The sequence below is a fragment of the Marmota monax genome, unplaced genomic scaffold (assembly GCF_021218885.2).
Source record: "Marmota monax isolate L192 unplaced genomic scaffold, Marmota_monax_Labrador192_F-V1.1 WCK01_AAM20220418_F8-fsc00074, whole genome shotgun sequence".
NCBI lineage: Eukaryota > Metazoa > Chordata > Mammalia > Rodentia > Sciuridae > Marmota > Marmota monax.
This window is the reverse complement of record NW_026694232.1, coordinates 9,419,253-9,439,469: the sequence shown is the minus strand read 5'-3', so window position 1 is coordinate 9,439,469 and position 20,217 is coordinate 9,419,253. Positions and strand designations below refer to the sequence as shown.

Genomic DNA, 20,217 nt, shown 5'->3' with positions numbered 1-20,217 from the left:
TCTGTTAGAACAGAATGGATAACCCTGCATCCAGAGTTCTCTGGTCCCATTCTCATTGCAGCTTTGGTGTCCAAGTAGTCTCCAAATGTAGGGCAAGTTAATTTAACTCTTCTAAGTAATCAATATTCACTTTAGTCCTGTCCACAAATATCCTAACCATTCCTTGCATGTTCTACTACAACTGAGTAATTCAGATGCTTCCAAGTTTTAGAAAATACATAGACTGGATTATCTTTTATACACACTAAGAATTGAACAGCAACCAGGTGAAAGACAGATGAGTGCATCCTATATGCAAATACACCAAAGCACCAAACACTCCAGCTTAGGCACAAGCATTCCTAATGGTAAGAGATGACGGCAGACTTCAGATCTACTTTCCAGCAGCTAATGAAAAGTATCACATAAAAGGAAAATATAACCTTTTCAAATGGTTTTTAAGGCACTATGGCTGAAAGTTATTATGTCATCCCTTCCTGAAAAAAATTATTAGAAAAGGACATTCCCCTACCTGGACATTACAGCCTGTCCTTTAACGAAGCCATGCTAGGTGGTTCCATAAACCAGAGGACTCCTGGGTACAACAGCAAGCCTGAATGGGAAGAGGACTAAGATGGCACAGTCATGCCTCTCTGCCATGAAACAGGAGCTGATCATATAAACAAATGGTGTCCACACCAGAGTCTAAACACACACCTGCTGACAATTTTTAAGTTGTTTATTGGAAATCTTAGGGTTTTTTTTTAAACCCACTAAGTATTTTGCTGTACAAGAGCAAAACTCATAATATAAATATTAACATTTTGGTATAAAATTATTAATATGGAAAAAAGATGCAAACCAGTAAGAGGTAAAAAGTTTTTAACAGTAACACTGTGTACAAACATCTTTTACTCAAGTGACCATCCACGCTAATAGTTTATTTTCCCTTTGTTGATATTTAAAAAAAAAAAAAAAAAAAAAAAAAAAAAAACCTGCATTGGAGCACCATGAAGTTTTTGTTTTTGTTTTCCCTTCCTTTTTAAAAGGTTAAAACACTTCTATTTACAAATATTCTCCTCAGTACTTGAAGTCTGATGAAGGAATCATCAGGCAGCTTCCTTCTTCTAAAACAAAGAAAGTACCTTCATATTTCCTTAAAATTTAAACCTGTTCCATTCCATTCTAAGCAAAAAAAAAAAAAAGATGAACACAGTTCCAGAGAGCTCTTTCAACAAATAAATAACCGTTTCACAAAAGTGTTGCTGTAAACAAGATCACTTCGATGGCCAGAGAGATGCTGAGGTTTTCAACCAATGGCAAATTTTAATAGTTCCTAGAATAGAGAGAAACACAGGGTATATATGGCCCAAAGGCAAACAGTCATTAAGGAATCAACTAATAAAAATTACTCATAAACTTGCTTTGTCAAAATGTGCTTTTTTTCTCTACCATTTTTAAAATTGGTCAGAAATTTGAAACTGTAATGATCTAAGATTCTGAGTCTATTCTAAATACAGTAACTACAACCTACAATGTTTGACACTAGTGTAATTACCTAAGCAATGTAAACAAGCCTCAAATTTTCAAAATAGGAGAAAAAATTAACAAAAATTCCTGTAAACATTAAAAATCTACCTGCTACAAATTATAAATATCATCATCCAGTTGTGTATACTGAGAAATCTTTTAGTTTTGTTTTGCATGTTTCAGAAATCATCTTATCCCATGAGACATCTGAGTTGTCCCCGTCAGGTTTCTCTGCAGCTAAAGGTTTTATAATCAGTTCAACTATTTTTGCTGAAATCACTATTTTGGCCTTCATATAATCTCCCTGGTAATGCACATAACCTAATTCTGTAGTGAGGGGAGGTTGTTTGCATCATGGCCACAATTTTATCCTGCTTTGTAAAATATATGTAACTTACTTTACCACATCTCTGATCACAAAGGAACCTGGAGCTTTACAAACACTTTCAATCTCATCTGGCAACTCTCTATTATCACTTTTACTCTGCTTTCAAGTTTAAAATATTTTAAAAATAAAGCTCATTTCTAATAGTTATTTGATCAAATAGATTGTTTTAGATACGAAAGCTTTGATTTGACATTTAATACTCGCAATTTAAAATTGACTCTGAACTTGGAACAAAATAGTGTGGTTTCTGAGACCTTGCTGGGAAGAGGTGGGTTATATTTAATAATCAGTACAAGAAATTACAAACTAAGGTTTATTTTATAAATCAGAGAGGAAGGAGGCTTTTGGTTTTGCAGTGCTGGGGATCAAACCCAGGGCTACACGCAAGCTACAAGAGCTCTTCTACTGAGCTCCACCCCAGCCCTATTTTTCTTTTTGAAGTCTCCTCCAGTAATATATTCACCTATGCAAAAAAACATTTAAATAACTACCTTAAACAATATTGAATATTTAAAAAACAGTTGAAAAATTCATTAAATCAGCTTATTGGAACTGATGATCATTTCTCCCTAAATTAGCACCCTATCATCAAACATGAGAATGCCCATGTTTTGTGCCATTCTCTAATATTAGAGGGAAAGGAAAAAGAAATGAAGTACCAGTTAGGGCAGAGCCAATGATTTTGATTCTCAAAGTTCACATTAAACTTTGAGAAAAAGATATTTAAAATGATGCCAACAGTATCTAGGCAAATAGCTACATGGATATTACCATTAGGTGATTCAGCTATTTTTAATGAAACAGTAGACATCATCCTACATCTTTTAAGAACAAAAGACTCTTTTGCCAGATTCATGTACTTTCTCCCATTCCAACCCTTCCCTGCCCCACTGCCTCTGCCAAGTGGTGGAGCAGGGAACAGAAATAAACTAGAATACCCAGTCTAACGATATATTAATGTCTCTAAAAAGTTGTTTTTCTAATACCAAGGTTCACAACTCACACTTCCAATATACATGTGGCATTAAATGAGAGGTGAATTTCTCATTCGTTTTGTTTCTATTCATGATATAACCCTTTTGTAAATATGAACTCCTTTAAATGAATTTAGGCCATGAAGCAGATAATTGATACTGATTGGCTTCTATAATCAAAGAAACATTCTGATAGACTGGGCTTTCAAAATATTTCTTTTGACTTTCATATTCATTTACTCCGTATTCAGACAAACATTTAATGGGTTTTCCATCCAGGTTTGGCTCAGTGACAGTAAAAACATTCAAGTGCTATTAGAGAAAAGCAGCCCTACAAGGATACGTGTCTGTATAGGTCAATTTGCAAAGGAGAAGAATCTTAATTAGCCTGCAGTATAATTGACCAAAAAACCCTTTTGAAGCAGTTTTTACTCTAGGATCTGTAGCATCCTTCCAAAGGTCCTGAAGATCTTGTACGTGTCCATGAGATGTCATCATTTTCTCATAGATGCAGGGATGATAAGGAGCTTTCCCTTCCCCAGAAAAAAACACATGGTATTGTGGTACTATCCCCATTTTATTGGCACAGAGGCCCATGAACACATCGTCTATGTAGAGACTGGAGTTCAGTGTCTGAGATGCCTCATAGACCTTGGCGGCCACATCACCAGAGATGATGTAGGCAGCACCAGCAGTATAGTCAGGGTAAGCCGGCCATTGGTACATGTCATAGGAGACATAGTATTTGCTGCTTTTATCTCTAATGGGAGGGGCTCCACGATGAACACGGCCAATCCAAAAGTCTTGGACACCAATTTGTTCTAAACTTTGAAGGTATTCAATAAGATTTGGCATGTGAATAAATATGTCATCATCAGCAGTCATCAGGAATTTCGCATGTGGACAAAAGGTATTTGCCCAACTGAACTGCAAAAGCAATTTAAGAGTAAGGTTATAGAAAGAATCAACAAAGTCTTGCTGAATGATATCATTGTATATTTGATCTTCCCAAACCAGTTTTTTTTGTAGTTCTTCTCCCTTCAGGGGATTAGGAGTTCCTAAGGCAAACAGAGTTTTGATGTTGGCATTGAGTTGAGACCGAACATACTCCTCACTGCCCCACGTTCTTCTAATCGCAGATCGGCGATAGTAGTTCTCAGGAGCGGTCTTTATAAACAGCAAAAGGAGGACCTCTTGAGCTTGACATTTCTCCTTGTGGTTAATCAAGTATGGGTAGCGAGCCCCCTCTGAGCTGTGCTTAAGAGACAGGGTATCATTCACAAAGTCATAGCTATTTATGAGGTATCTGTAAGAGTAGGACTTCATATGGCTCACGATGTGATTATCAATGTGTCCCCAAAAAAACATGAGGCTTAGTATAAAACAAGTGGCAAATAATTGAATAAACTGACATTTTTTTACTCTTCTGCCACTAACAAACATTCTCATGTCCACTCAGGTCTGTTTTTATTTGGGATCAGTTTCAAATGGGTGCTTGCTGCTTTGACACCATAGAACTTGGTATTTTGTTGAATTAATGTCCATATTAATACATGTTAGTCATTAAAAATAGAAAAGGATCTTCTATTTCCCACAATAGTGTGAAATAATACCATTTTTTCTAGGATTGCAAAAGAATGAAATACACTATCGAGTGAGGACACTGTAACATCAAAATTCTTCCACGTTGGCATCCTTCATTAAGTCTGGTGGGTGGCCTCATGAACAGCTAGCTCATATACTTCTTTCAGTGAACATGAACTTTGACCTATCAGAATCAAAAAGACAAAAGAATAACAAGTGAATGGGTTACTGAGTACAAAAATAGACATGCTACTCATAATTCCTTAAAACCAAATGTAACCTGACTCACAAAGCAGTTAGTATTTAGCAGAGGCACACAGCTGTTTATTTTTTTAGAGGAATATAAAGAAAAAAAAAGCAGAAAAACTGCTTGATCCTATCTTCCCATTCAAAATATAGACATTCCTTTCCTCTTCTCACTGTTTTTGCTTTGTATTTTGGGCAGTGGCGGGGATGAAACACAGGGCTTTGTGCCTGCTAGACAAGCACTCTACACTGAGCCACATACCCACAACCCTCAGGGGGAAAAAAAAAAAAAAAAAGCACCTCCAAAATGGTGACCAACATATATACTAAAGTTCAACGAGTATATCTGTGAAAATACTAACTTGAATATAATCACAATGAAAGTAGTTACACAGATGAAAATAAAGTATATAGCAACAAAGATCTATTAACACTTGATCCAGAAAAGGCAGGAGTAAGAGTTGTTTTTTTATTTGTTTGTTTTTTATAAATCAAGGTTCAAAAACAAAGAGTCAAGATTTGCTTTATAGTTTAAATGTTCTCCTTTCCAAAACTCAGACTTAACCATGAGATCAGCTGAGCTCTTCAAACCCCTTCAGAGTCTGCCCATGACGTACAAGATTCAGTTTAAGTCATGGCTTTGCAGGGCACCCAGGACCCTTCAGGCTCTGCCTTCCCAGCTATTCTGTCACACAGCAAACCACTGGCTGAAACCTCAGCCACCTGGCATTTGCATATGCTCTGCCCTTTGCACTGGTAGTGCTGGGACCTGGCACGTCCCACCTCCCTGCAAGTATGAAGTATGCTCACCTCAAGTCCTATAGGTATTTGTCTCCAGTAGCCTGAATTGGGCCCCCCCACTCATTCAAAGATGTTCCAGTGAGCACCTTCTGACCTACTGTGTTATGATTTTTCAAGCACCGTGGTGTAGAACTTCTACCCTCAGCATCCAGTAGGCATTTACCAAATATGGGTGCCAAGAATCATGCTGGAGTGTCAAAGTACTGATTATTCAGGAAAACTCAGAGTCAAGACCAGCTAGGTGCCACCTCAGATGAGGTCCATGCCATACTGCCCTTTTCTTCCACTACTAGGAAACAGGACCCTCCTTCCTCAAGAATTCTGTCCCCACTGCTTGCCACAAATAAATACCTCCTTGCCTAGAAAAGTCAACTTTCTCAATCATGGTGACACAACTGTCTCCTGGGCTTTGGCCAGGATTGGAAGGGAAAAGGCAATGCAGGTGGGGTCATCGCGAATCCACATCACAAGTCCCAGGACGAAGGCTGTGCTTTGTGCCCTGAGACCTTTCCACACGTACCCCCACCCCCACCCTTGGCCTTGAATGTAAAAGTAATTGCACATACTGAGCACTCTGCCAAATGGAACCAGTTCTGGCTATGGTATCTCCATCCAGACCACTGGGCTTTTAGATTCTGATATATTTCCCATCCCCCATGATCACTCCTCTTCAGGCTGATAACTGCAAAGGCTGGGCATGCAGAAGTTTCAAAAAGGACAGGAGATTAGAGCAAGCCCAACTGAGACTTTGTCCAGAGCTAATCAGCATAGGTAGCACTTTATCTTCTATGGCATGGATTTTACACCTGCAAGCACTACCGAGGGAGCCACAACCAGCATTTAAAAAAAAGAAAACCCAGAACAACAGTGTGGACTCATGTGGTAAAACTGAGGTCTTTGTGTGCATAATCCAGGGATGTGATGTCAAATGCGTTAGTATGCGCTTGACTATCAGAAAGGCAGAAACCCTGTTCTAAGGAACAGCTTGATAAGAGCAGCATTCCCCTTGGATAGGCTCACTGTCTGGATCCGATATTCTAGAGTAGGGTGAAAGAGACAGCAGGAAGCATCAGTTCCTGATGGCGGCATCCACCAAAACTGAAAAATCACTTTGATTCAGCTGCGAGTTCTTCTCAATCTTTCCACTGCTCTCACTCAAAGACTACCCTCTGGAGGCCAAAAAGAAGGTCCTTCCACCTCTACAATACATCTTGAAGGACCTGAAGGTTTAAAGCAAGGTAACAGAGAATTCTTGATGGCAGGGTCTAAGACAGCATCAGTGTTTAAGAATTCAAAGAAAACTGTCAATTGAAACCAATCTGCAGTCCCTACTCCAAAGGCTCCTGGCAAAGGCTTAATGAGGTGGACATAACCTTTGAAATCCAACAGAATGCATGCAAAACCAGCTTCCCATCTCTGAACTTGTTCTGTACATGTTCACCACTATTTACAAGCCTGCACTTCTTACTAGACTTAACAGCCTGCAACTCCACTTCCCAGCATACAGACACACCTGACTCACAAGGGCGCTAGAACCCCTCAGGAGCCAGGGCTGTGACTCAGCAGGCTGGTACGCTGCTGCTGCTGCTGCTGCTGCTACTATAAGCTGGCAGCTCGCCCATAATGTTCATTCTATTCCCCCCTATTTTTCCAGTGATTCTAAATAGGCCTCAGTGTGTCCAAATATTTCTGAAAAATGACAGAGAACTTGTCACAAAGCCAACAACCCACATTCCTTATTTAGTTCAGTACAGCAAGTGAAATTCCAAAATGAGATTTCTCCCACTCAGCCACTTCAACTGCTTAGCTACTATTTACACACATTACAACCGAATAATATGGGTACAGTAGGGGGAAGATTTAGGGAAGGTAAACTACTCATTTATATTACACAGCCTCGCTCTGACAACAAAAAATAGCTTGCACTCACTCTTCTGGTTTCTCAGAGCATCCTGACACTGCTTGAAATCACATGCTGTACCCTCATATTCAGGGTGTGGGGAGGGGACTGGGGAAGCCCAATCAAGCTAGCTGATGTGGTGGAAGAAAACACTGGGCCTTACAGGACATAAAGCAATAACAAATGCGAAGCTCAGCAACCACCCAGAATATTCTGCTGTGGATGCAGCTTCCTTTGTATGCTTGTAGCACGGCTCAGTGGCCAATCAACAGACTGGAAACTCAAGGGTCACCTCTGTTTGGGACCAGATTTATTGTGTAACCTCTGGCTTCACCTTATTGCATTTGGTAATTTCATCTGCACATCAGAGGTGAATATCAATGTAATGTTACTGAAGGGAAGTAAAAATTATAGATGACTCCAGGGTCTACTAAAAAATATGACACAGAGCATTATAGAGAAGAGGACAAAGAATTGCTGAGAGGAAATATGCAGATATTCAGAATATAACTTGGTTTTCTTCTATTTGGACTGGGAGAATGGAACTGCTAACCTTAGTATTCTCTTTTGTAATACAAGTAGTCAGAAAAGTAAAGAATAGAAGAGGGATATCAGAAAAGGTGACAAACCCAACTCAAATACTTCACAACTGGGAGACATGCCCCTCAGTTACTCAACAATGTATTTCTTCACAAGAGTTCTTTAAACTTCTCTGGAAAAAACTAGGGTTAGTGTGCTAGAGGCTATTCACTTCCCTAAAATATCCCGTGAGGTTTCTCTACTTCATACCAGCTGTCAACTCATTTCCTTGTGGTGTCGGCTCTTGTGATCCTGGAAAGTTATGCAAAACTTGCTAGAAATTTCAAAGTTTTAATCAAGATGGTGAGATCTGTATTTTAAATTCAAGTTAACCTCAACTTTTGATGTTTGAATTAATCGTACAAGGATGTGAGTATTTGCTATGTGAGTCAAGCATGGTAAAAGATCATAAAGTAGTATTTTATGGTTTCCAATCTCAAAGCATTTATAATCAATGAGAGATAAGACTCACTATCTCCACATAAAAACTTGGTTCCCATGGCCAACACTGGTAAGGTGCAAACATCATGGCAGAGATCATTCAGGTGATACCAACTCCAGGCACACAACAGAGGAGTCGCTGATCCACGAGGATTAGTCAGAGGATTTCAGGAGGGCCTGAGGAGGACCCACATTGAGGTGGCTGAAGGACAAGGAGCAGTCTTTGTTTCAGGAGAGAAAGGAAAGAATTGCCTTGGGCAAATATTTGTGAAATGGGAATATATTTGAAAGCAGGGAGGTAGGTACCTGCTTATGGAGGTATGAAAATCAAGTCTTAGATTGTAGAGAGAGCAGAAGGAAGTCACAGAAGTTTCTGTTTGTGTTTGTGATGATCATTCTCTTTTTTGATACTTATTAAGTTTGAGCAAAAGGGGTTAAAGGCAGAGAGGTATTGCAGGATAGAAAGCAGTACCTGAAGATCAGGACAAGTGGGCCTCCAGTTGATGGAGTTCAGGGTGGTGAAAGTGAGGAGGGAAGGAAGGTGTATTCAACCATTTTCTGTTGCTATAACAAAATACTTGGATCTGGTGTGTTACGAAGAAAAGAAGTTTATTTAGCTCACAGTTTTGGAAGCCGAAAATCCAAGATCAAGCATCCCCATCTGTTTAGCTTCTGATGAGGGCTCCTTTAATTGTATCACAAGGTGTAGAGAAAAGGGAAGGGAAATGGCTATACACAAAAGGGTCCTAGAACATGAATGACTTTACCTTACAACAATCAGCTCTCATAACAACCAACTCACAATCTCTCAGAGGGCAGCACACCCAATGACCTACTCAGCTTGAACTAGATCCTACCTCTTTAGTGCTCCGCCACCTCTTAATACTGCCACATTGAGGACCAAGCCTACAGCACATGAACCTCTGGGGGACAAACCACAACCAAACCAAATGAGGGATAAAGACACTTTTGAGGAAAACAAAAGCCTAGCAGAATCTGATGAATGACCTGGGATGGGGAAGAAAGGAAGATGAGGAGGAGTGAAATGTAATTTCAAGTATTGCTAACAAGGATGGGAAACTGGTTTCCTGAGTTAGCAGTGGTAAAGACTTGTGTTGAGGTTGAGGTGATGGAGCAATAATAAGGTACAAACAACCAGTGGGTAATCCAAGCCAGACAGGACTGAAATCCAGGTTGGCACTTAGCACGCAGATGGCTGATCATGCATATGTATGAGCTGCCTCGGGGAGAGATGAGCAGAGAAATCTAGAAGAAAAATAAACTCAGAGGAAGGAGAAAAAGAGGGAGGTGTTAAGGAAAATAGGAGCTATTTTAAAGGGCTAGCTCAGAAAATTAAGATGGAGTTAACTAACAAATGGCTGGAATGGGAAGCAGCACTAGGAAGGTCCTTGACATGGAGCTCCAAGTGGAGAAGGAAATGCCCTTCTAGAGCACCAACTAGAGCTGTGCTGGGAACAAGGGGGGCTAAAGGTAGACACAGCTGCCAGGTGGGACTGAGTTAAGGTCAAGAAAGACACCTTCCATAAAGAGAAGCCATCCTGAATCTCAGACCTGAGGGCTGAGTGATGCTAACTAGAAACAATGGTGCTTCTTGAGCATTTCTGGCCATTGTTATGAACACAGTAACAACATCTAACCTTTAGGGAAGCTCTTGTTTTCATTTTATTTCATGGACATATAATACTCCCAAGTCTGTGGAAACCTTATTTATGATATGGGTATCATTTGGTCACATTAACCTCCCACATACCCAAGAAAACTCCTTGGCAAGAAAGTCATTTACATGGCTTCACTTAGAACTGCATTTCCTCAGAGCTCTTACATCCCAGGAAATTTACTCTCAAGGACATTCAGTTCCTATCCATCACCTCTTAACATGCAGTGGGACTCCTCTGCCCTCCGCAACCTCCTAACCTTCCTTCCTCACCCTACCCCCTGCCTCAAATGCAGAATCCTAAGATACGTTTGCCCTCAGTTCCTGGTTCCTGTCCTTCTGCCTGTCTCAGTAGCCATCGCTCCCATCTCTACTCCCACAACACCTACAGGCTGCTGGAGAAACCTAATGCCAGCAGACAGGGTCACACAAATGGCACTCTCTGCCTGTGGGTAGCCTTCACTGCTATGTCACCACCCTCTTACCTTGTTCCTCTCCCAGCCCCTTCACCAACCCAGGCCTGGCCCCTCACTCTGACTATTGCACCGTTTGCTTCCTAGAGAAGGGAGAAGACACCAATCATCACCTCCTCCTCCCCATATGCCACCATGTCACAAGTTGCTCAGGTTCGCCCACAGTCTCCATGCCCTCAATGAAACATACTGATCAGAACATGAACTGCAGGGAGGCAGGGCAGACACTTGGGATGTAAAACTTAAGGGAGCACTAAAAATAAGGTAGTCAACGTAATATTTTAAATATTTTTTAAAAGATGAAATTAATGAAAAAAATTCATGATGAACAAAATATCAAAATTATAAACAGAGACAGGATCCCTTTCTGTGCTTAAATATCCCTATCTCACAAGATACCCTAATCCTTGTCCTACTCACTGAAACTCCCTGGGTACTAAGTGTGGCTGACTTCCATGGACATGTTTTCATTCATGTGTATGGATGTGTGTGTGTCAGAATATATTTCTGATATTTATATCATAAAATGGTACTAATGCTTATTATATATGGTACTAATGCTTATTATATGCAATGCACACTTCTATTCATTTTTCTTTTATTTTTAATGCTACACTTATGCTTCCTAAAGTAGCTACATGAACCATTCATAGACTGTGACCTGCAAGTTTTGAAAACACCAATCAAGATGGAATCAAAGCCGCACTATAAAATTGCCTTCTCTTAGTTAAAATATTCCCCCAAACAAAAAATAAACCCTGAAATTCTATTTAAGCAGACAATATTATTTGAAGGAAAAGCTACTAGGATAAAAGAAGAAAAGTAATTTAATCATTGTCTCCTAGCTCTAGTTTTTTCTTTGTTAGAGAAATAAAATATCATAGTAAAAACCTGTCCCTGAATGGTCTCATAGAAAGTAGGACCAAATTAATGATTGCCTTCATTTTAAAAATCAACTTAGTATTCAGACTATCCCCATGAGCCATTCAAATATTAATGATGCTTTTAAAAGTGACACTCATAAACTATACACTAATAAGCCTCCTTCAGTAAGTCAAAGGTTTTTGTTCTTTCAAGTCTTAATACTTTATACCATCATTTAAGTTTCAAAGACTTAAAGTCCCAACTAAGAGACAATTTTGGGTTCCTGCTCAGGCCTAATTCAAAGAAAAGAAAAATAAAATTTTCTGTGACTGCACAACCAGTTACCAGTCAGTGGTAACTGCCTGTTCTGTTTGCTCAAGAAGAAAGGAAACAACATGAAATTTGAATTTACAATTCCTATTCTGAGTGAAAAATTAGACATTCTTTCAAAAAGTTATATTATTCTTTAATTCAAGCGAAGTTTGTTTCCAACATAAGTCCTATAAAAAAGGAAAAACTTTACCCCATAGCTAGTGTCTTCAGGTATTTTTATGGCTGTGACTTTAACCTTAAAACTATTTCAAGCCACAGGCAAAATGTAGAAGCCATTTGGAGCTATTATCCTTCCACTAAGAATATATTTACAGAGTTAGTTCTTGATTCAGTGTTAGTCCAAAAACTTTAAGTTCCAATTCAGCAAGCATGGAGAGAAGGACAGAGGGGAAGGTGGGTTATAAACTACCATGTGAATCCAATTACAAGATTCTCACCTACATAAACTAAGTTCTGTGTTCCTTTATAAGTTAAATATGGGTACAGATTTGTTTCCTGGTTATAGGGAAAATAATGACAGAGAAATATCAAAAGAATAAGCAAATCAAGCCCTAAGTCTTTACTCTGGCAACTGGTGGCATGGGATTTTAGAGTAGTATTACATTTTAATGCAGTTCTATTAAGTCACTAAAATCTCCCAGTAGACCGTTTGATTATGTGAAATTTAAAAGACAAAAGATAAAAATACAAAGGAGGTCAAACATTTGCTTTAGTAAGCCTGCCCCCGAACTCATTCTTGCAACATGGTTGTTTGCGTTGACAAGAATGCTTGCTCTTTTAAATACAATTCTTTCATTTTTCTGTTTGTTTGTTTGTTTTTTTTCTTTCCTACTTAAGAAACAAACTTCTTTACCCACTATAGCAACAGTTTCTAACATGGGCATGTTTACTGCATACCAGGCACTGTTCTGATTGTTTCACATCCTTTGTTACTCTATAAGCCTCACAACAAACCATAAGGGAGAAATGATCTCCCCCATTTTGCAGAAGAAAGTGAGGCTCTGAGATTTGGGGTTAACTATCTCACCTCCATCAATTCCAGATGCTGTGGCAACTCAGGGCAGATGAATTGTTCTGTTCAGTCCCTGAGCTGCTCACGCCTTTCCCGGCACAGCTCTTCCTGAAGTTCCCATTAGGATGGGAGGGCAAGGAAGTGAGTGGAGCAGGAACTAGAGCCATGATCCACCAAGCCAAAGAATTTCCCTCTCTGTCTTAAGCTTGGAGTCATTTATGTTTTGATCCCACCTGCATTTCACCAACCCTTGTATTCATTTTCTTTTTGAACATAACCTTCTCCTCACCTTCCTTGGGCTCAATTTTCAATTTTCCCTTCTTCCTTTTTCTTTTCCTTTGTCCCAATTGCACTAGATAATAAGTAAAAATGACCCCATCTGTCTGTGTACTCTGGGTACATAAAATCTTTTTTCTAAAGATAACTAGGGATCTAAGGAGAAGGATCCAAAGTGGCAGAAGTAGGGAAGAGAGGTGGGGAGGACAAAAGGAGAGGAGAGAAAAAAATAAAGGAGAAAAAATTCAGAATGTTTGATGCGAGTATTTGATTAACAGTACTGGGTAAACTGAGGAGTCATACACACAGGGAATCATATACTAGCCCTGGAAAAGCTATCATTCTTTTATTAAAAAGCTGTATCAAAATTTTTTCATGAATAACAGAAAAAACTTGAAGATGTACTCAAAGTTGGCTTATAAAATGACAGGCAAAAAGTGAACATGACATAATAGATGTAAACCAGGCATAGGGCTTAAGGTTTATAGCCAGTGCATGAATCAAAAATAAATATCGCTGGGCACGGTAGCACTTGCCTATAATCCTAGCAGCTCAGGAGGCTGAGGCAGAAGGATCAAAAGTTCAAAGCCAGCCATAGCAACTAAGCAAGGCCATGAGCAACTCAGCAAGACCCTGTCTCTAGATAAATTCTATCTATCTATGTATTTATTTATTTTAGTTATAAATGGACACAATAGCTTTATTTTATTTATTTATTTATGTGATGCTGAGAATCGAACCCAGTGCCTCACACATGCCAGGCAAATACTCTACCACTGAGCCACAATCCCAGCCCAAAAAAAATTTAAAAAGGGCTGTGGATGTTGCTTAGTGGTTAAGCCCCCCTGGGTTTGATCCCCAGTACCAAACAAAATAAAGTGAAACAACAACATATAAGTGTGTGTGTGTGTGTGTGTGTGTGTGTGTGTTCACCTATCAATAAGAACAAGTGACTGCCTATCCCCTTTGAGGTGATATAAAATATGCCAAAAATTGCCACCACTCCAAATCCTACCTGTGCCACCCCTCTAGGACTCTTCACACACAAAGATCAGCAGTCACTCCAGCAGTGATTGTTGAGATTGTTTTAGGATGGCTTTGCCCCAGAAAAATTACCAAGGTAAATTTGAAATGCTACATTAAGTCAGGAGGAGGTGAGGCTCTGGAAAATTCATCCAGGAATCTGATATTGGAAACCCAGTTACTATACAAAGAATGCTGAGATGAGTAGGGGAAGAGGATGGAAATGGGGAACCCCTGTATGGGAGAGATGGCAAATAAGCAGGACCTATAATAATGGCTGCAATTCAAGCATGGGTTCAGGGAGGAAAGGAGGAGAAGTGACAGTTCAGAAGGAAAGGGAATAACAGACAGAAGTTAATGGTAGGGGAGGGAGCAGGAGTAGACATCCCAAGAGAAACTAATGTAGGCATTTTTGAAAGCACACCAGAGAAAAAGTTGTGGCTACAGTGGGAAATGTCAAATAACTTGGCTTGGTCAGAAGCTAGGGTGAAGGGAAAAGGTGGGGGGAAAAAAAAGAAGAGCTGAGGTCAAACTAGTAGGTAAAATAGTGATCAGAAACAGGGTGACAGTAACTATTTATGCCTGTTATTCAGTGGCAGTTCATTTGTCTCATTTGGGCATTGTAGCTAGAAACAGCTTTGGATTAAGGATTTAACACACAGAGGACAAGAAGCAGAAGATGGTGTGACCTGGGATATAGCAGGTATATAAGTTTTCCTATCTTAGCTGATGGACAATGATTATAATAAGTTAGCTACCATGTATTAAGCACCAGCCTGGTTCCAGGCCTTGCACTGGATAGCCCTAAATGAGAGTAAAAGCTACAGTTAATTAAGTCAACAAAGATTAACTTATCACATACTGTGTAGGAGGCCAGGGGAAGGATGCTGGGAAGACTTCAGAGATGTTACAGGTGTAGATCCTCAACCAAAAATCAATAAATGTTCCACTGCAAACTGGAATCTGGACCTGTTGGAGGTGAGATAGAGAAGAGCCAAGAGTTTTAGAATGAGAAAAAAAAACTGTAGATTTATGTTCTGCCTCTTCTATTTACTATCCACATGCACTTGACTTCACTGTAAACCATGTAGCACTGCTTTCTGAGGATTATTTTTGAGATAACCTATTGACAAAGTATGGTCCACATCAGATATTCCATTACTATCCAGGTATCTACCACAGTTGGTTAACTGGTAGATAGCTGACATTTTTTAGGGGTTACTTATCTTTCAAAAATCTGAGATATACTATTAATATGCTTCTTATAAAGATATTAATTAGATAGGAGTTTTAAATAAAATAATTTGATTGCTAAGAGCCACTTAACACATGACTACTGTTACCATGAGACCAGAAATACCAATCCTAACTGACTAAACACGTTCTTTCATTATCCTTGACAGGAAAGAACACTGTGGTTCCCACAAGCACTGTAAAGACATATCAATGAAGATGACAGATAATAAGACTATAAGACCCTGTAAATTATGGAGAAAGAAATCTGACTTGAGTCAACCTTTTAGCTTATTTCGCTTAGGCCATTCTCAGAAAGTTACAGAAAAAGTTGTGGAACAAGAAGAAAAGAGATAAAATATGAAATCATAAGTGGACCTTAGGTTGTTTTACAAAAATTTTGCACCTGGCTCTTGGGGGTTTTCTTGCCTGCAGACTTGGTAGAACATTCTCTTCTATAAACTGGATTGTAGTATTAAAGCCTTCATTATAAAAGATAAATCTTATTAAGTTACAGATTAAAGCCAGTCTCTGAATTCATGGCATCAAAATGTAAAACAATCACTTTTATTTATTTGAAGTTCACATCTCACCTGATCAAGTTTTTTATCTTTATATATGAAAATTCTTATATCCTCTCTCACTATAAATTAATACATAATAGATACTGCATACTGTAAGGAAAGTAATTCTAGATTCACACTGTTCTGGCTACATCTGTGCTGGCAGAAATTTGATGTCAAAAGGCAAAGCTCTTTTAATAATTTGCTTAAATCTGTTCCATTGAGCATACGTAAAACTCCCCCAAAAAAGGGTACATTTTGTTACTTCTGAATTTATCCAGCAATCTGTTATGAAATGCAAATTCTAATGCAATTAGGCCTCAAAAAGAACTCAATCCTTTAAAATTTGAAAGTCACCAAGTGCAATGATTCTGGCCAAAGTGACCCATTTAAAAAAGATGACCCATTTTGAAACCCATGCGTTATTCAAGCTGTTCTATATTTGAGAATTGCAAAGTTACTTTCTTTTATCACAGTCTCATTGTTTGTATGTCTTATTTAAAAAAAGGGAAATGTGGTTCTATTTTAATGAAATACAATGTGACATTATTTACTCAATAGGACCTGGAATTCATTTGAAAATTCATCCCTATCTTCTGAGTTTTCTTTTTGGGCAAAGCAATTATAAACATCTATACTACCTATTCATCCTTCATCTCACTTCCTTATGAAGAGTTTCTCTAGGTTTATGAACTTCCCCATACAACATTCATCCCATCTTAAGGCTCAGGTGGGCCCTTGGAAAAGGGTGGTCTCATCCTCAAAGGGGGCTCAGTGAACTTCTGGAGAGTGGGGTCACGAGTAGGGAGTAAGAACAAGTGGCCCAACAGTTTAAGTATATAATGGAAACCTTAAGGTACTGACTTTATCTTGCTTTTTTTAAAAGCAAAAAGTGGGCTCCCAAGTGCAGGTTTCCCCTCTTCTTTGTGACAAGATACAAAATCTATCAAAGGTTTTTTTTTTTTTTTTTTTAAGAAAGTCAAAAACATCTGTTGCTAATCACTAAACATCCTAGGAGTGCTCCGGATGGGATCATTTCTGCGCCACTACTTTAAGACATCTAACTTCAGTCGTCCTTTTCTGGGTCAATTTCAGCTTCTCACATCCATCTCCCTTCCCCCCCACAGGGACCAGGTAAGGTTTCCCAAAATAAAGACACAGAGGAACAAATCCAATTCTAATGGATGTACTTTCATTAGAAAATTACTCTAAATATAAGCTACATGCCCCCACCAGATGCTTTGCGGACACAACACTGGTGTCCCTTTAACGTGATCCAAAACCTATGAAAAAACACCACTATACACGAATATAGTGTAGTGAAATGCAAATTTAAAGTTGTTAACTTTTCACTTACACGGTATCTGGGCAAATCTACTCACTTTGTCAACTCAGGACGCAAAATAAAATTTGTCAATAGAAAGAGAAGCAAAGATTTCCCCTCTCCGGGAAGAGGTCTAGTTTCCCAGTTTCCCTTGCCTGCCCACTTCCCTGTTTCCATTTCCCTAGCCTGTACCGGCCGAAAGTCTGCCAATTTCCCCTTTTCCAACCCGACGCTGTCTGTACAAATTCCGCCCTGGGGTGGCGGCAAGTTTGGGACCCAGCGCCGGAAACCAAAGCTGTGGGCGCGGCGTTCTTCGCCTCGCGCCTCCCGCGCTCCGGCGGGTCTCAGCAGCGCAACACCGCGGCCGCCTTGCCGGAGACCCCTCCTGGAGGGAAAGCCCGCTGGGTCCTGGGAAACTGCCCCACCGGACCTCCGGGGACCCCAGCCTACCTGCCTCACCGAGGAGGCGGCTGGGCCCCGGGTCCCGGCCGCCGGGCGCCAGCGCAGACTGGCCGGACAGAACAAAGGCGCTTCGGGAAGGGATCGCGCCCTCCTTCCTCGCCGCGCCTTCGGACGCCGGGCAGCCCGAACCCACTCCGTGAAGGGCCTCCCCAGCTTCCCAATGCTGGGCCGTGCTTCCCGGCCCGGGTTCGGCTCCAGCCGCGCGTCCCAGGCCCGAGGGCACATTCCAACCCGACGTCCCGGAGCCACCCTTGTGAACGAACGCGTCTTCACCTCCACGCCGCTCTGCCCTTTCCGCCCAGTGGAAACCTCGTCCGGTCCAGAGCCAGCAGAGGAGAGCCTGCAGTGCTGTATAGGGAGCTGCACGGGCGAGGAGGTGCGGCTCCGCGGCGCGGCCGGCCGGGCAGGGGCGGGGCGGAGGCTGGGCGGCTCGCAGCCCCCCGCTCCCGCCGCCCTGCCTGGGACCCAGGGAGCAAGCGTCTCTGCTCCGCCGCACAAAGAAAACCCATCCAGGGACGGGAGGCTTATCCCGCCAACAGTGCGAGAACGTCTCCATTTAGTGATCAGAAAGGAAAGGCAACATTTCCAAACCCACCGAGAGGCCTCGAATCACGTTAAGATGCAATCTGCTGCTGGGCACGGTTTTTATCGTGCAGCTGATAACATGTATATTTATTCCATATCAAAGAAACAACTGGCCTCGGTACACTATTCACCAGGATCGTGACCCATTCCTTTAACGTAACAGATACTCATATACGGATAAGTTTTGACTTGCGGTTGTCGGATCAACTTATTCTAGTTTTCCAGCAAGAATTCTAAAGGCAGGCGAGACTTGTTAAGAGGTTTCTAGTCACACTACTTATGCCTTCTGCGGACCTGAATAACAAAGGAAGAAAACTAATTTACATCAAATAACACTGCACTACAGCGGTCTATTTTTTTTTTTTTTTATAAATCCCTCCCCCCCAACCACCGGCCGTCTTCCCCCATGGTTTACTTTCAAACTCAAGTTTAATCTTAAAAGCAATTTAAAAGAAAAAAAAAAACTCACCAAGTGCAAGCCCAGCTCCCTAAACGTCCAAATCGGAGGTCTGCTTTCCACCTCACGGAGGAGCAAAGTCATTGGTCTCAAGAACAAAACTTGCGGGCTTTAAATCTCTGGCCAGGGCCAGGCAGCCAGCGCCGGCTCAGCTAGCGTCCCCGCCGGGAGCGGGGCTGGAGCGGGCGGAGTGGGGCGGGCCCAATCAGGGGCTCGGGGCCCGGGCTGGGGAGCCACCGCGGGGAGCCTCCCTCACAGCGCGCCGCCTGCACCTACAGGCGTCACTGCCAAAGCCCGACCCCGCCTGACCCAGTGCCACCACCCAGGCCTGTTGGTGAAGGTGAGGGGCCCCGCCCGAAAGTGTTCTTTCTGCAAAGGAAGGTTCCAGGAAGTGATTCCTCCGCGCCTCTTCAGGTAATTGGGCTCATTTACTCAGACGACCGAATGTAAGCCAGGAGCCACATGAATGTTCTCTTTCAGTGTTTTCCCCATGCACGAAACTAGACATTATCAGAAGAATGTAGACGTCTACTTGGGGAAAGCGCTAGTAAATTAATCCTTTATGCGTTGGGTTTCTTTTTCCCAAAATGTCCTATCCTTCTCCATATAGAACAAAACATTACCATTCAATGGAGATCGTGTTTTGAGCTCTTTTTTGTTACACATATTTCAGAACATAGCTGAAAAATAAGAGTACCCCCAATTCAGTAAAATAAAAGTTTCAGGTTTATTATTGTAAAAGGAATAAAGGTGATGAGTTCAAAACAGTTTACTGAACCAGAGTTTAAAACTGTAAATAGTAAATACAACATTATATTTGTTATTGCAAACTAGATTTGGGGAACGTTTTGTAACTGCTTTTTTAAAAAAAAAAAAAAAAAGCCTTTCAGCATATTTTAATGAAATTCTTTTTGTGTATCATTCTCAGAGGGCATGGCTCCACACCCACTGTCACCTCAGAGATGATAGTGGTACATGCACATCAGACCACAGGCATAAATATTCACATAATGTGATTCACAAGGGAGTCACTGATAGTGACCCATAAAATAAGCCAATTCATTGTTACTACAGGGCCAATCACATTCCTTCCCTACTAAAATCCTGAATGTAACCCCACATAGCCCCACCTCCACCACACATCAGCATATGTGTATGCTGTATTCATATGAAATATTCAATTTTGAGTATTCCTTTCGGGTCATTTGGAACAGTAGGCCTACCCATCAGCATATGTGCATGCTCCACATACAGGAATACATAAGACTGTACCCACTAGAAATAGGAATGTATCCAAAATAGATAAACACATATAAAAATCACATATTCACATCATCCTTTGTAAAAGTAGACACAACAGATGAATGATTTCAAGAGTAAACCCGGAAATAATTCCAGAAGATGCCAGTCTTTTGGTGGTAGAGAGCATGAGGAAGAGTGAGGGAAGGGGTACAGTGGTCCAGAGTGCCCACTCTTGTGTGCCCGCCCCCAACCCCCCCCCCCCCACACACACAC

General features: G+C 40.9%; 2 protein-coding genes across 4 annotated transcripts in view; one reads left to right on the top strand and one right to left on the bottom strand.

The window, feature by feature from the left end:
• The window catches only part of Mcf2l2 (MCF.2 cell line derived transforming sequence-like 2), a 245,956-nt gene that overhangs the window by 160,199 nt on the left and 65,540 nt on the right, over positions 1–20,217 (top strand). The window lies entirely within an intron of this gene.
• Positions 967–18,914, bottom strand: B3gnt5 (UDP-GlcNAc:betaGal beta-1,3-N-acetylglucosaminyltransferase 5). 2 transcript variants are annotated; one of them, XM_046466889.2, is made up of 3 exons: positions 18,715–18,914; positions 14,941–15,047; positions 967–4,639 (listed from the first exon to the last, which is right to left on the bottom strand). In XM_046466889.2, exon 3 carries the CDS (start codon positions 4,318–4,320, stop codon positions 3,187–3,189), a length of 1,134 nt encoding a protein of 377 aa, XP_046322845.1. In that variant the 5' UTR covers positions 4,321–4,639; positions 14,941–15,047; positions 18,715–18,914; the 3' UTR covers positions 967–3,186. The 2 variants fall into 2 exon arrangements, with proteins under 2 accessions (XP_046322845.1, XP_046322846.1); XM_046466890.2 differs by lacking the exon at positions 18,715–18,914 and adding an exon at positions 17,934–18,041.